The sequence below is a fragment of the Antechinus flavipes genome, chromosome 3 (assembly GCF_016432865.1).
Source record: "Antechinus flavipes isolate AdamAnt ecotype Samford, QLD, Australia chromosome 3, AdamAnt_v2, whole genome shotgun sequence".
NCBI lineage: Eukaryota > Metazoa > Chordata > Mammalia > Dasyuromorphia > Dasyuridae > Antechinus > Antechinus flavipes.
Window position 1 is genome coordinate 271,180,156 of NC_067400.1, and position 17,278 is coordinate 271,197,433.

The 17,278-nt window shown below is 31.7% G+C and overlaps 1 protein-coding gene across 1 annotated transcript in view; it reads left to right on the plus strand.

Annotated features, from left to right (window-relative positions):
- Positions 1-17,278, plus strand: part of DMD (dystrophin) — a 2,219,276-nt gene that overhangs the window by 963,458 nt on the left and 1,238,540 nt on the right. Inside the window, exon 43 of the mRNA XM_051991017.1 lies at positions 10,037-10,209. Within this exon, the coding sequence (XP_051846977.1) occupies positions 10,037-10,209 (173 nt within the window). The remainder of the gene's footprint in view (positions 1-10,036; positions 10,210-17,278) is intronic.

The following is a 17,278-nucleotide window of genomic DNA, read 5'->3' on the forward strand; positions in this document are numbered from 1 at the left end:
AGGAGGTGACTTAAAACAAAAAATAATGAGTCTTCCTTTCTCACCCACACTAGAGAACAAGTCCTATTTATAGGCTTGCTTCACCCTTCCTTATGTTGGTTTACCTTCCTTAGGCAGATTTGGAGAAGGGAAGAGAAAGAACATTTCTGTAGCATCTACTATGTAGCAAGCACTGTACTAAGTACTTTTTCAAAAATCAATGTTACATAATCTGATTTTCACAATCCTTAAGTCAGGTATTATTGTCTCATTTTACAATTGAGAAAACCAAGACAAGCAGATGTTAAATAATTTATTATGGTTCCTGCAGCTAATAAATTTCTGAAATCAAGTTTTAATTCAGTCTTTCTGACTCCAGGTCGAGTTCTTGATGCCCTGACCCACCAGCTGCCTGGTGGCTCCCCTACTATTGGGGGTTTAACATATTGATATACAGCATGTGTTCACCAAATCTGCATGGGCTACAGCAGCTCAGAACTTTTAAGATCACTCACCTAAGCCTTACATGGCATGACAAATATCTACCAATATCCATTACTTAGTGACTTTCACAAGTAAATAAGAAAGAAACAGTCAAGCATCCATAAATAGTCTTCCATATTGGATCACACAGAAAGGATATAAAGTCAATCATATTGAATGCAAATAAAGTTTTTATCTCAGCTAAATAAAACACAACTTTAAACAAGTCATTGGTATATACAACATTTTGATATATGTTTCACAGAAACAAGTATTCAATGACCCATTTATTTTAAGTTAGACATAAAATGGTGAGGCATATATTTAGCAAAAGTATCTGCCATTGTTATGGAAAATGTCCAGCATAGTGTCCAAAAAAAGAATTTCCTACAGATAATGAGAATCCAGATAACTGTACAGATGAAGATAACTCCAGATATGCTTGTTTAGGTAAGGTTGTGTGCTTTCATCAAGCTTTAGAACATTACATTTACTTAATGAGAAAAAAATTGCCATTATAATACAAGTAGGAAAAACTAAATGGATAAAAATGCATGTTATCCATATTATGAAAATTATTTGAATATCCATTCCATGGAGGGTCAATAAAGTATACATTTAGACTAGACATTACAAATTGACAAGGAACAGTGCCTAGAGCTCAGAAGGAAGATAGCATAGTTATTGGATTAGTTTTGTGGGAAGTACACAGTTCTTTGAGTGGTCTGAATTTACTTCCCAACAAAAAGATTCCATCTTTTTGCTGGAGCATATTTGAATCTTGGAACCTTAAGCATCTCCAAAGAATTAATTACAGATGATCTGAGGACAATTGAAAGATGTACAATGGACATAAATAGGTCCCAGTCTTTACCTAGACATAGAATATGGCATTAAGATGCCACCTAAAATGTAATATAATCAGAAGAAAAGATAGTCTAGTTTCATGAAAAGATTGAGAGACAGCAGAGGTATAATTCAGTTACTTGGCTGATATGTATAGAAAAGGTAGGAAGATCAGAAGTAGGTGCTTCTGTGCCAGATCTGTGGCAAAAACTGCACAGTAAGGGAAAATACTAGAAATTTAAATTTGCACTGATGGAAAGAATAGATTAATGAATGAGATCACATATTCATTAAAATTGAAGTTTAATGATGCAATTCTACACAGCAATATTTCTTTCTTTGCTAAGATTCTTACAAAAATTGTGATTTATATTTTACCTCACAGGTCTTTACTATTCCTATTTTGTTCTCCTCTCACCAAGAGTCAGAGATATCCTCACTTAAAAGCGAAGATTCATTTTCACTGATTTTGTTTAGCTATGTTCAAATATAGTGTCTTTGAGAATTTCTACTTTATGACAATCAGGACAAAGACAATTCAATTTTAAAATAAATAAAATATAACTTTAAAATACTTTGGAATAGAGAGGAAGCAAGGAAGGGACACAAATGAATACACTGTATGATCCACATATTTTTATTACTTATGATCTTGCTCAGAATTTATTATATATAGCTGGAGAAACAGAATAATAAAAATCAGAAAATAATCATTTGTCAAAACTACCTCTATATGAATTTAGAAAAAAAGAGATATTGACCTGGTTATTGTTTGTCCTCTGTAAAAAAAAGACTATGACATTAGGGAGGTGATGCCATGATAGTCAGTTAGACTAATATAGACTGTAGGAGTCAAAGAAGATTTTGTATAAAAGGCTTTTGTGGATTTGATTCAGAAGGATAAATGCAATTTGGATAGAGAAGAAAAGTGAAAGCACTTCAAGTGGGAGAAATAGTAGAAACAAAGGTTTTGAAATGGGAATACATATAATGTCTTTGACCATTAGGAAGGAAGGAAGAAATGGATGAAGGGAGGGAGGAAGAAAAAGTTTAATTCATCTATATTTAATGAGGACTTTGAAAAAAAGTCAGTAGATTTAGTTTTTAAAAAGATTAATGGTGACTTATGCTAAAGCATATTGTTAGTTTGGGAGACAGAAGCTATATGACAGTGGGTTAATGAGAAAATGAACGTTTGTTGTAATAATTACAATCATCCAGTTTCAACCACTTATGCAAGAATTTTGAAACCAAAATTCTTTCTCTGCCTGTTAAGATAAAATGCAATCTAAGGACAGTAATATTTTCTTTTGCACTTGAATAATGAGCATTAAGCAAAACTGACAAAGTCATCTTTGGTTCTTAACTTTAAACTAGAAGAGCACTGATCTTAACATCAGAATACTAGAAAAATTCTTACTAACTTTATGACTCATGAAAGGTCTTTTCACTTCCATTTCCTCAACTGTAAAATGAGAATAGGGAATGGACTCTTGGTTTCATTAGTGAAAAAAACTTCTAAGTGAAGTAGCTCTATCTACCAATTCAAATTGTCACCTTCTCTGAAATTTATAATCTTAGAGAGCAGCCTAGAACATTGGTAAACTAAGTTATTTACCCAAAGGAATACTACCTATATATTTTAGAGGCAGAAATTGAACCCATGTGTTCTTACTTCTAAGATGACTTTATTTACCATTATTTTACAGGTTGTTGTAACACCTAAATTAGTGTTTTAGAATCATAAAAATTTATATAAACATGCTATTAAATAAAGTACCATTCATTTTTTTAAATTATCTGTCTCCCTTACAAATTAAATTTTGATTTATCACTATGACAAATTTCATGTAATCTTTCAGTCAAATTTCCTTTTGACAATACCAAGCCTTAGGTAACAATATTTAGGACATTGTACTCTGAGTGATTTCTGTATTTCTGCATTTGATTTCTATTCCTACATGTGAGGAATATTATTTTTTTAATTTTATCTTATTTATTTTGAACTTAAGAAATAAAACAAACATAATGGAAAGGGGAGTTGATTGTATAAAAAGCTGCAAATCTGGCATTTATAAGTTGCTATTCCTTTTAAATATATAAGAAATTTAACATATTAATATGCTTTTTTCTTTCTTGCCACTACATACCCTCAAGTTACCATCAGGTACAAGTGTGTGTGTGTGTGTGTGTGTGTGTGTGTGTGTGTGTGTGTGTGTGTGAAATGATTCTATAAATATTTCTGCTTATCTGTTTTTTCTCTGGATTCAGATAGTATCTTTCTTCAAATATCCTTTGTTGTTAAATCGGGTATTTATAATTGTCTAAATGACTTACTCACTTAATAGTGGTACTATTGGGTCAAAGGGTTTGCACAGTTTTATAGCCCTTTGGGTATAGTTCCAAATTGCTCTCCAGAATGGTTGCACCAATCCACAACTCCACCAACACCATTAGTGTCTCAGTTTTCTCATATCCCCTCCAACATTTATCATTATCTTTTCCTGTCTTTTAGCCAATTTGAGAGATGTGAGATGGTACCTCAGGGTTGTTTTATTTGCATTTTTCAATTGGGGAATGACTTATATTCTTATAAATTTGACACAATTCTTTATATATTTTAGAAATAAGACCATTATCAAAAAGACTGGCTAAAAAGATTTTTTCCCCAGCTTTGGTTTTGTTTGTGCAAAAGCTTTTTTAATTTAATGTAGTCAAAGTTTTCCATTTTGCCTTTCATAATGTTCTCTAGTTTTTTGGTCATAAATTCCTCCCTTCTCCAAAGATCTGACAAGTAAATTATCCCTTACTCTCCTAAATTTTTTATGGTATTATCCTTTATGCCCAAATTATGTACCAATTTTGGCCTTATTTTATTATGGGTTATGAGACATAGATCTATGCTAAGTTTCTGACTTATTATTTTCTAGTTTTCCCAACAATTTTTCTCAAATAGTGAGTTCTTATTCAAGAAGCTAGAGTTTGGGAGTTGGTCAAAATTAGATTATTATAGGCCTTTATTATTGTGGTGTGTATATCTAATCTATTCCACTCAACCTCTCTTTTTCTTAGGCAGTACCAACTGGATTTGATGAGTTATGCTTTATAATACAATTTTAGGTCTGGTATTACTAAGCCAGCATTCTTTGTATTTTTTCACTAATCCCCTTGATATTCTTGATGTTTTATTCTTCCAGGTGAATTTTATTATTTTTCTAGTTCTATAAAATAATTTTTGGCAGTTTGATTGGTATGGAACTGAACAAGTAGACCAATTTAGGCAAAATTGACATTTTTTATTAAAGCTTTTTATTTACAAAACATATGCATGGGTAATTTTTTCAACATTGACCCTTGCAAAACCTTTTGTTCCAAATTTTCCCCTCCTTTCCCCCACCCTTTTCCCTAGCTAGCAGGTTGTCCCATACATGTTAAATATGTTAAAATACATGTCAAATCCAATATATGTATTAATATTTATACAGTTAACTTGCTGCACAAAAAAAAATCAGATCAAGAAGGAAGAAAAAGAAAAACTAGAAAGAAAACAAAATGTAAGCAAATAAAAGCAGAGAGAGTGAACATGGTATGTTGTAGTTTACACTCTATTCCCACAATTCTCTCTCTGGGTGTAGATGGCTCTTTTCATCACCAAACAAGTGGAATTAGTTTGAATCATCTCATTGTTCAAGAGAGCCATGTCCATCAGAATTGATTGTCATATAGTCTTCTTGTTGCTGTGTATAATGATCTCCTAGTTCTGCTCATTTCACTTAGCATCAGTTATGTAGGTCTTTCCAAGCCTCTCTGAAATCATCCTGCTAATCATTTTTTACAGAACAATAATATTCCATAACATTCATATACCATAATTTATTCAGCCATTCTCCAATTGATGGGCATCCACTCAGTTTTCAGTTTCTTGACACTACAAAGAGGGCTGCCACCAACATTTTTGCACATGTGGATCCCTTTCCCTTCTTTAAGATCTCTTTGGAAACACTGTTGGATCAGAGGGTATGCACAATTTGATAACTTTTTGAGCATAGTTCCAAATTGCCCTCCAAAATCATTGGATCTATTCACAGTTCCACCAACAATGTATCAGTGTCCCAGTTAAAATTGTCATTTTTATTATAGTAACTTGGCCTATCCAGGAGCAATTGACATTTTCCCAATTGTTTGAGTCTGGCTTTATTTGTGTGTTAAGTGTTTTGTAATAATATTCATATAGTTCCTTGGGTTTGTATTGGTAAGTAGGCTCCCACATATTTTCTTTTGTCTACAGTAATTTTAAATGGAATTTGTATTTCTTACTGATGGGCTTTTTTCAATAATATATAGAAATGCTGATGATTTGTGTGGGTTTATTTTAATATCTTGTAACTTTGTTAAAACTGTGACTTGTTTTCAGTAAATTTTTGCATAATTTTCTAGGATTCTCTAAGTATATCATCATATCATCTGCAAAGAGTGATAGTTTTATTTACTTATTGAATTCTAATTTTTTAAATTTCCTTTTCTTTTGCCTAAAGCCAAAATTTTTAATACAATGTTGAATAATAGTGGTGATAATGGGCATCTTTTTTTTCATCCCTGATCTTAGTGGCAGTACTTCCAGCTTCTCTCCATTACAAATAATGCTCGTTGTTCCTTTTAGATAGATAATAAATAGATAAATAGTTAAAATGATGCTCATTTTAAGGAAAACTCCTTTTATTCCTATACTCTCTAGATTTTTTAATAAGGTGGATACTATATTTTGTCAAAAGCTTTCTCTACTTCTATTGAGATTATCTTATGATTTCTGTTGGTTTTATTATTGATCTGGTATATTATGGTAATAGTTTTCCTGATTTTGAACTAGCCCTGTATTCCTGGTATAAATCTCATTTGGTCATTGGGTATTATCCTGCTGATAATACGCTGTAATCTCTTTGCTAATATTTTGTTTAAAATTTTTGCATCAATATTCATTAGGGAGATTAGTCCATAATTTTCTTTCTCTGTTTTGGCTCTTCATGGCTTAGATATCAATACCATATTCATATCACAGAAGGCATTTGGCAAGACTCCTTCATTACTTATTTTTCCAAATAGTTAACATGGCATTAGAATTAATTATTCTTTAGGTGTTTGCTAAAATTCACTTGTGAATCCATCTGGCCTTGGCGATTTTTTTCTTAGGGAGTTTATTAATGGCTTGTTAATTTCTTTTTTTTTTTTTTAATGGGACTGTTTCAGTAGTTAATTTCCTCTTCTCTGGGCAGTTTATATTTTTGTCAATATTCATCCGTCTCAGTTAGCTTGTCAGACTTCCTGCTATACAGGAAAAACAGCTTTATTATTATTGCTAATTATTGCCTTAATTTCTTTGTCATTGGTGATAAGTTCACCCTTTTCATTTTTAAAGCTGATGACTTATTTTTTTTCTTTTTTCTAAGCAAATTAAACAAAGGTTTATCTATTTTGCTTTTTTTTCATAAACCAACTCTAATTTTATTAGATAGTTCAATAGTTTCAATTTTATTTTTATTTTATTAATCTCCCCTTTGAATTTCAGAATTTCTTATTTAGTATTTAACTGGGGTTTTTTAGTTTGTTCTTTTCCTAGCTTTTTTAGTTGCATGCCCAATTCATTGTTCTTCTCTTTCTCTATTTTATTCACATACCTATTTAGAGATATAAAATTTTCCCCTCAGAACTTCTTTGGCTGCATCCCATAGGTTTTGATATGTTATCTCATTATTTTCATTCTTTTTGATGAGATTATGGATTGTTTGTGTAATTTGTTATTTGAGCCACCCATTCTTTAGAATTAGATTATTTAATTTCCATTTGGTTTTTAGTCTATCTTTACTTGCCCTTTATTAAATATAATTTTGTTACATTGTAGTCTGAAAAGGAAACATTTACTATTTCTGTCTTTCTGTATTTGATTGTGAGGTTTCTATGCCCTAATACATGGTCAATTTTAGTGTAGGTGCCATATACTGTCAAGAAAAGAGGGTAAGGTTGAAATCCTTCTTTAATGTAGTTTTGCTATCTACTTATTCCTATAACTGGCTTAATATCTTCTCTACTAATTTATATGATCTACAATTTGGTGCATATACATTTAATATCATTACTAGTACCTTTTATCAAGATTTACTTTCCTTCCTCATCTTTTTTCATTAGATCTATTTTTACTTTTGCTTTATCTCAGATCAGAATTGCTACTGCTGCTTTTTTTTTTTAAAGGATTCTATTTTTTATTCCATTCTGAGTTTTGCTTCTGTTTTATAGGAAAGTTTATCCCATTTACACCCACAGTTATTGTTATACCTCTATATTTCCCTCTGTCCTTTTTTTTCTCTTTATATACTTTTATTCTTTCTTTCCACTCTGTCCTTAGTAGTGATTTTTACCCAGCACACCACTACCTTATAATCACCTTTTTCCCCTTCTTTTAGTAGCGTTTTTTTAACCCACCCCAACCACTAACCTTATCTTCTATCACTTCTCCCTTCCTTCTTTTACCTTTTTTCCTAGTGTTTCTGCTCTCCTTTCTATTTTACTTCTTCCTTTTCTTTTCTCTTTCTCATTCTACTTCTTTATAGAGGTAGATAAATTTCTAAGCCCAATTGAATGATTATGTTACTCCCTCTTAGAGCCAAAACTGATGGAACCAAGTTTCCGACAATGCTCATTACCCTCCCCTTTTTCTCTAGATTGCAATAGAAGCAATACTTTTGCTCCTCTTCATGTCTCTCTTTTCCTTTTCTTCCCCTTCAGAACTTTTTCCACCCTTTCATTTCTTTTTCTTTGATATCAACACATCTGAGTCAATTCATCACCACATCCTCCCAGGTTTTTCGCCTTCTGGATTATGGCATTCCAGGCATTCTGATCTTTTATTGTAGAAGCTGCCAGATCCTAAGTAATCCTGGATAATTCTGAAAAGAATTGCTCCTTCATATTTTAATTGTTTTTGTCTGGCAGCGTGCAGTATTTTTTGCTTGAGATTGTAGTTCTAGAATTTCACAACAATGTTCCTTGGGGTTTTCCTTGTGGGATCTCTTTCTGAAGGTGATCTATATATTCTTTCAATGAGTATTACCCCCTCTATTTCTAAAATATTCGAGCAGTTTCATTTGATGATCTCTTGAAGAATGTTATCCAAGCTTTTTTTTTCCAGGTAGGACAATAATCTTTAAACGTATCTTCTGGATCTATTTTTCAGGCTGGCTGTTTTTCACAATTTCACAATTTCTTCCAATTTTTCCATTCTTTTTAGTTTAATTAACTGATTCTTTCTGTCTTGTAGAGTCATTACCTTCTATTTGCCCTGTTTTAGTTTTTAATGTGTCATTTTCTTCAGTTACCTTTTGTGTCTCTTTTTTTTTCATTTGGTTTATTCTACTTTTGAAGGTGTTGTTTTCTTTTCTTTCTTTTTTCTTTTTTGGCATTTGGGCAATTGTATTTTTTAAGTAGCTGTTTTTTTCAATCAAATTTTTCCTTCCTTTTTCAAGCTGTTGATTCTCTCATTTCTTTTCTCATTTTTTCTTTTACCTCTCTTATTTGTATTTTATGAACATTTTCAAAAAGTTTCTTTGGGCTTGAGTCCAATTCATATCACTTTTTGAGATTTCTTCTGTGCACCTTGATGCTGATGTTTTGTCTGAGTTGATGTTTTGGTCTTTCCTGTCACCATGGTAACTTTCTTTGGTCAGGGTTCTTTTCTGTTTCTTGTTCATTTTCTTACCTTTTCTTTTGGTATTTCATCTTTTTTTTTTTTTTTTTTTTTTTACTTAAATGGTTGAGCTCTACTCCTGGAATGAAGTAGACACTGTCCCAAGCTTCTTGGGCAGTTCTGAGCCTTTGCTTTGAGCATACAGGCCACTATGTTTGCAGGTGATAGCTTTATCTGTTCTTTCCAAGAAAAAGAATTTGCTTTCTGAGTTGGGAGTGGGTAAGGTTATATGGGTTTGCTCCACTATTGAGCGATGACCAAGGGTTTCAGTTGCTGATCCTCTCTAATTAAACCCCTCTCACTGGCTTTCCCAAATGCTGTCAGAGCTGGGCTGAACACCCCAGTCTCATCCACTAAGATTGACCTTTCTTCAAGTTTTTCCAAACTATCAGTTGGAGAATGGTTTCATTCATCAGACTTTGTTTCAAGGCTGGGTTTCATGTAGTTTTCTAGGGAAACTGGAAGAGATCAAACAGCTTCCTGGCCTCACTCTGCCAATTTGGTTCCATCCTCAGAAGTTTCATTTATTTTTTTTAAATCTAAAACATATCAAGAGATAGTGAGACTAAAATATGAAGACTATCTAAATGAATTAAGAATATTTAGCCTATAAAAGAAAAAGCAAAAACACTTGTCTTTAACTATTTGAAGAGACATTTGAATGTATTATTAGGTTCATATTTTTTTTAATTGAAATTAAAAAGGAAAAAATACATTTTGATATAGAGTGCATTCTTGCATAGATTGAGTTGAATGAAATGACCTCAGATATTCCTTCCAAAAATGAATGTATGAGTGATTGTGGCTTCTTTTTTTTTTAAATTAAATCATTTTTATACCCCTACTGCCCTCTCTCACCTCCCCCCAATTATTTTGAATCTTAACATTGAATATTTATAGGAGAATTGCTCATTTATAATGCTACTATATTTCTTGTAAATATAATCAGATTTACTCTGATGTTATTTTCTCCACTGTATCTCAATATTGCAGAATGTGAAGGACAATTTGCAAAGAATTTCAAGTCAGGTTGATGTCATTCACAATAAGAAGACAGCAGCCTTACAAAATGCTACACCTGTGGAAGCTACTAAGATAAAAGAAGCTCTAACTCAACTCAATTTGCAGTGGGAGACAATTAACAAGATATATAAGGATCGACAAGGGTAGGTAACTTTTTCAGTTTATTGTCTTGGATTATACTTGTTTTTTGTACTTGTATTTTCTGGAACAGGTAAGAATGCAGGAATCAAATCTCATCTGCTTTAAGTTGGAAGTTAATTTTAAAATATTTCTCTCTATTAAGTTTTAATCTTTGCTGTGAGAAAATAAATGTAATAGAAGCATTTAACTGTAATTTAAGCATGTCTCCTTAATTATATATGTATATATTTATATATATACATGTATTAATTTAAACCTAATTTTAATTACAGTGTTATTATACTTTTGTTTTTGTTTTATGCCTAAAGTTATGGATTATTTTTACATAACTTTTCCAACCTTATTGACTTTAGAAGGTCACTTTTTGTTTTTCCTGTCAAATTCTATACTATTGAATGATTTGTTGTTGATGATGATTTAACTAAGGGAATCAATGAATAGAATTTTTTAAATTCTGGTCCATGATAGTTAAACATAACTCAACATAGCAAGCACCTACACAGCTTAAGTTTCACCTTCTACATTTCCTCTTTTATACCCGAGCTACAGCCCACCTCCCTACTTGAATTTATTGTCTTTACGTATAGTCTGTTTATATTATAGATTTGTCTCCCTCTTTAGAATATATACTTCTTGAAGCTAGGGATCATTTTATTCATTTGATTTACATCTCTAGCATGGTGGTTAATAAATATTTATTGATTACTAAATTAAGCTCTTCTTTCAACAGTCATAGAGGAGATGGAGAAAATATAATTAAATCTATTGCATTTAGTCTCCATTTAACTTTGGGTCTTTCCTCCATTGCATGGTTGTTGTTGTGGAGTAATTTCAGTCCTGTCTGACTTTTTGTAACTCTATTTGGCTTTTTTCTGGCAAAGATACTAAAATAGTTGCTATTTCCTTCTCCAGTTCATTTTATAGATAAGGAACTAAGTCAAACAGGGTTAAGTAAGTGACTTGCTCAGAATCACATAGCTAATAACTATCTTAGCCCAGGTTTTACCTTATGAAGATGAGTCTTCCTAACTTCCTAACTTATTTCAATGTGCAACCTAGCTATACTATTTCTTGGTATTCTTTTATAGCAAATCAATTAATAATCATTATTTTAAGACAAATTCCTTTAAAAAACAGAAAATAAACACAATTTAAAGATCAGTGATGCTAGTTTGGCATTCAACAGTGAGTGGGAGGTGAGGGTGAAGATAAAAGGTGAGGAGTAAAAAGGGGATACTAGTTTACTGGGTTAATGAGCCAGACAGGGCTCCAACAAGTCATTCTTATATTCAGTTAGAGATAAGCAGCACCCTTCTTCACTTGGAATTTGTTATTGGCCGCTGGTTGATCTGTATTCTTTCCCATTCCTTTTCTCTTTGAGGATCTCCAGAGTGTCTACAGGAACCTCGGTTTCTTTTTCAACAACCCTTCAGTCACTTTTTCCATCTGGAGGGAAGAAAACCCAACAAACATATTTTCCAATAGCTTCCTTTCCAGAAAAGGAATAACCTCTTCTGTCATAAAGGCTTCAACGAGCATTGTATGAGACTCAGGAAATACAATATTTTAATAGCACTGACCTCAGGATATTACACTTTACCTTTTGGGGGTGGGGGAAGAGAAGCTGTGTAGAGAGCAGGGTAGTTAAGACCACTCCTCATATTGTAATGTAGTGGGGAAAGTAGATTTTTTTCATTTATAGAATGAGATTCAAATTCATTTCCTAATTCTATGACTACAGATCTATCTCCTCTTCCCTTTAAATCTCAATTTATTTATCTAATTATATTTGCACTAGTTACCTCACAGGGTCCTTGAAAAAATCAAATGTAAAAGATACATAAACTACAAAGCATTGCAGCCAGGTTTCTAGGATCACCCATATTCACTTATACATCATTCCTTAACTCAGCTTAACTTTCCTTAACTCATTTCTTAACTCAGCTTCCTTAACTCCTTTGATTCATTCACTTAATTAGTCATGATTCTGAACTCCAATGTGATCTAGGCATATATTTTAATTTTTTAAACTTGCAAATTAACTTAGGACCTCTTTTTTCATTAACTAATTAGTTGGTTCAAATCTCTACTCAAGTTTACTCAATATTAAATAAACTAGAGAAATCTTCTCAATAATATTTTTTTCATATTTCTCCATGCAGAAAGCCTCTTAAGGTTCTGTGATTAAATAAATATTAAAGCCCACTGTATATGAAATCTATTAACAAATATAATCAGTAATGAAACACATAAAAGGATAAAATAATATTTTTACTGTGAGGAAGACTATGACCAGACACACCACAATCCTGAATCTTTATTGGTTTGTTAAAGGTTTTGTTTGTTTACAAACAAAGGTTTGTTTAAAAAAAAAGTTCACATACAATTTAGTTCCTATTTACAAGCTTAAACACGAAAGATTTCTCTATTTCACTTCTCTCAGGGACTTCAGTTCTTCTGTAGTCATGACAAAAAGAATTCTCTTCATAATAGTTATTCCTCATGGAATTATCTTTATAATATTTCTTTACAATCTAACATCTAAGATAATTCTAGGAGCAAAGACTTTTCTCTTTATTTTATATCTTCTCTATAGTTTATTTATGTTAAATGAGACTAGTATGTTATCTACTCTCAACTTCAGGGAGATAGTTTTTCTACTCTTTAATTGATTTTTTCCCAATGGTGTCAAGCTCCAGGAGAAATGGGAGGCCACTAATCCATGAATAAGGATCCCTATGGGGAAGCTTAATTGAACATGTAATATTATATATGTTATATTGTATTTTTTATTTATTAGGCTAAAAATTTCACAAACATATTTTAATCTAGTTCTAGAGCACTTGAAAGTGTTGTGGGCAGTATGTATAGGGAAGGGATGTGGAAGTGCAATAAATACTAAAAGTTCAGCTCTGACACCTAGACTCTATTTCCATTTTTGTTTCAAACCTTTTCTTTATTCTACAAAACATGCCACACCATTGCTTTTACTACTTTAAAAGCAAAAATGCTCATCTCAAACTTTGCTGGGAAAATAGAGGCTATTTGCTATCAGCTTGCTCTTATCCCTCCTCTTTAAAACCTCTTGGTATCATTCCCAATTTTTTCTTTCTTTACTTCCCAATAAAGATTCAGCCTTTTTTTGTGAAGGCCATGTACTCTTTTTTATTTTATTTTATTTTATTTTTTTCTGAGTCAATTGAGGTTAAGTGACTTGCCCAGAATCATACAGCTAGGAAGTGTTAACTGTCTGAGGCTAGATTTGAACTCAGGTCCTCCTGACTTCAGTGCTGGTGCTCTATCCACTGTGCCTCCTAGCTACCCCAAGGTCATGTACTCTTGATCACATTTTTTTCCATCTCCTCCAGTAGATTCTCTTTCTCCCTCAATTCCCTTTCTCCTTCTCCCTCTCTCTCTAGCTTTCTCTTGTAAAGAGAAAATAGAAATTAAATTTGAGATATGTATTCATTCCATAAACTAGTTCTCTCTCAGATTCAAAGAGTAAATAGAGTCTCATTTTGCATCAGGAAAATTAAATTAATTTATAAAAATAAATTATATCCATACAAATATGTATGTACATGTAAATATAAAATATCACTCCACACCCCTTTGCCTAATTTCAGGAGGGAACCATAGATTATCAGACATATTCTAAGATAGATAAATTATCTCTAAACTCATCATACCCTTGGAACCACACTACCAAAAAAGCCTGGATGTGAACATGTCTATATTGCTTAAAGGATGGAAGATTCTTACCTTAGTCATGAACCTGAGCTACCATATCATTTGACTTGACTCAAATGATATATATTCAAGTGTCTTTCTTGTAACAGGACACAAGAAAGAGAGAGAGACTGAGACAGAAAGAGAAAGAAAGACAGATACAGAGAGAGAGAGAGAGAGAGAGAGAGAGAGAGAGAGAGAGAATATGAAAAAAAACATGAGAGAGAGTGAGGGGAAAAAAAGAAGAATTCATTCCAAAGAAGGAAATATCATCTAGAATGTATGTTTACACACACACACACACACACACACACACACACACACCACATCTAATTTCTGACTCTAGAAAACTGTCTATATAAACTGAGACCACACTACAATCTCATGCACAATTGCTATTTCAATTAGCATTTTTAGCAGAACATTCAATAATTTTTTTTCCTCTCTTGATAACACAGGAAAAAATAATTCTTGTACTATCCAAAGGGAAATAATAATACACTAATTTTTGGGTCATTACTATTTGATGTTATCTTCTAAAATGGAAGTTAGAGAGACAGATGCATGATCTGGGAACATTTCCAAAGTCATCTTTTGCTAAATGAGACATTCAACTCTAATAGTATTCATCAGGGCTCTTCCCTTCATCACAGTGCCATCCATAGTGGAAACGATACATGATAAACACATACAAGATGCTGACAACTCAGGACAAGATTAACAACGGTGCTTCAGCCTTGGTCTCAGCCACATACAAAAATTTATGTGTAATGATCTGCCTTTAGTTTTCCTGATTTGTGTACAAGGACCAAATGGTTTTCTTTGCTATCGATATCAAAACATGGAAGACAATGAAGAAATTGTAAGTGGCATGTAAATGAAAAGAAAATAATTTCCCAAAAACCTAATTAGACACCTTTGCCTAACTCTGTAAAAAAATAACTATTGAAATTTTTTTCTGAGAAATAGAATGGAAAGGGTATAAAAGAAGAGAATGTGTATTTCAGTAAGGATTAAATAAGTGCCTCCAATTTTTTTCACTCTTCTTATTCTGACCACTTCTTTATCATCTACAAGTTTGATTTAATAGATTTATTCCATCAGGAACAGGATATCTTTTAGAAAAACTAACAAAGTATTGTCATCATTTACCTTCTTTGTAAAAAAAAAAAAAGTTAAATGCATGACTATAAGTTGCCATGAATAAATGAATATTAATTAATTACTATTATACAAAGCACTGGAGATATAAAAATAAAAAGACCTGTTATCAAATAGTATACATTCTAATAGTAAAGATGACATAGAGAAGATGAAAAATTTCCTGTCAAAGAAAATAAGGCTTCTTCTTTAATAACATTTTTATTGATAAAGTTAGATCCATTTCCAATGATGAATCTTTTGACAGTGCTGAAGACTAAATTGATAAGAATTTTTTTCTTCTGAGTTTTCAATAGATGTGGCGATAGCAGCTATAGAATGTAATTATGTGTATCTTATATGTATCTAAAGAAAACAAGATAAATGTTTTCCTTTGACTGAAGTCACAGAAAAGACTCTTCATTCCAAGGCAGCACACAAACACAGATACACACACACACACACACACACACACACACATTAGTGCACATGTAATAATGATCTCTATATTATAAATGTTTCTTTTTCGTATGCTTGTTAAGAAATTCTCTCCTGTTTGTTATATAACTCATTATCAGTTCTTCTACATATTTATCTTCTCCTCTAGGAATCATGCATTTTAAAAATTTATATAATGCTCACAATTGTACATGTAGGTAACAAATAACATTTGATGGTAAATAAAATGGTGATGAAAGTTGTTACTTTGAAAATATGAGTAGGAAGTACATATTAAAAACTGAACCATCTCAAACATTATGAAAAACACATTTTAATAACCTGTCATTCCTTATCTTTTTCTAGAACTTACTTTCTTTCATATTTCAATTTAATACTCCCTTACTCTTTGCACTCTCTCTGGTGACTTATCCTGCTCTTCCTTTTCAAGTGTGAATTTCACCCTACATGCTATAACTTAATCCTTAGTTGTCAAAGAAGTAATTAGCACTTAGTAAATGCCTTTCAGTAGCCTCCTGTTTTATTTTACTTGATATACAATGGGTCAATGGTTAAAGTACACTTAGAATACTTCAGTGGATCCCGGGATCTCATTAGGAGAAATATTCTCATATTTAATACAAAATGCAAGTTTTTCATGCAGTACCAACCTACGCCATTCTTGCCCTCATCTTTTCATAAATCTTCTATAAAAGAATGACTTCATGTGCTAGAGATTTTTCTTTGATTCTTTGAATACTTTGTGGATATTAATATAATACTTAGTATGTCAGTTGTCTCATTCTTATCTCATAACAAGCCCCCCTTCATTTTCCACTGAAATGTACACTTTATATCGTCTTTTATAAAAATCTTCTCATTCACACAATTATTGGTAATAGGTTCTGTTTTATTTTCATATTATTAAAAGCAACAGCAACATCAACAACAATAATATATAACCCATTATTCCAGGCACATGCTAAGCACTTTATAAATATTATCTTATTAAATCTTCAAAACAACTCTGGAATATAGGTAATCTTATAATCACTATTTTATAGTTGAGAAAACTGAAGCAAATAGAAGGTAAGGTACTTTGTAGGTAAAAGTTATTCTAAGGCCTAACAATGCCTGAGATATTAATATTCAATAATATTTAAATTTCTGTTAACTGATCGATTATTCCCAAAATAAATCATAGAATTGGTCTACTTCCTGATAACTACAATGAACTTTACTGTCCAAAAAGCATTTTAAGGTAAGAAAGTTAAACCACAATGAATTTAATTTGTGTTTATCAATGCTCAAATAATAAACATTAGTACATGATTGGTGACGTGACTTTAGAAATAAGAATGTTTTTCAAGTATGGTGTGACAGTAGAAGTAGTTACTTAAAACAGATCTTGATCGATGTTAATTTATTTACTTCTAAATATAAATTTAAGCATATTTAGTTAAGTATTATTAATTTTAATTAATTCTCAATACAAATTTTATTAAGTATAACTGATTAAAGTTAAACATAAAGGAATTTAGTGAAGGTGAACAGCTGTATTTATTTCATGAGTTTTATTTGAAAAACACTAAATGGTAGTTTAAATCTGCCCTTCAAATTACCATCTAGATGTTCCTTTTCTCAGTCTCCAGAGCACTCAAATGATTCTGAGAGAAATGCTTTTTGTGATTACCATTTCAGGCAGGATAATTTGTCATATCTTAAATGTATTTAGTATGTTTCTGTAAATCTTTTTGGTCCATA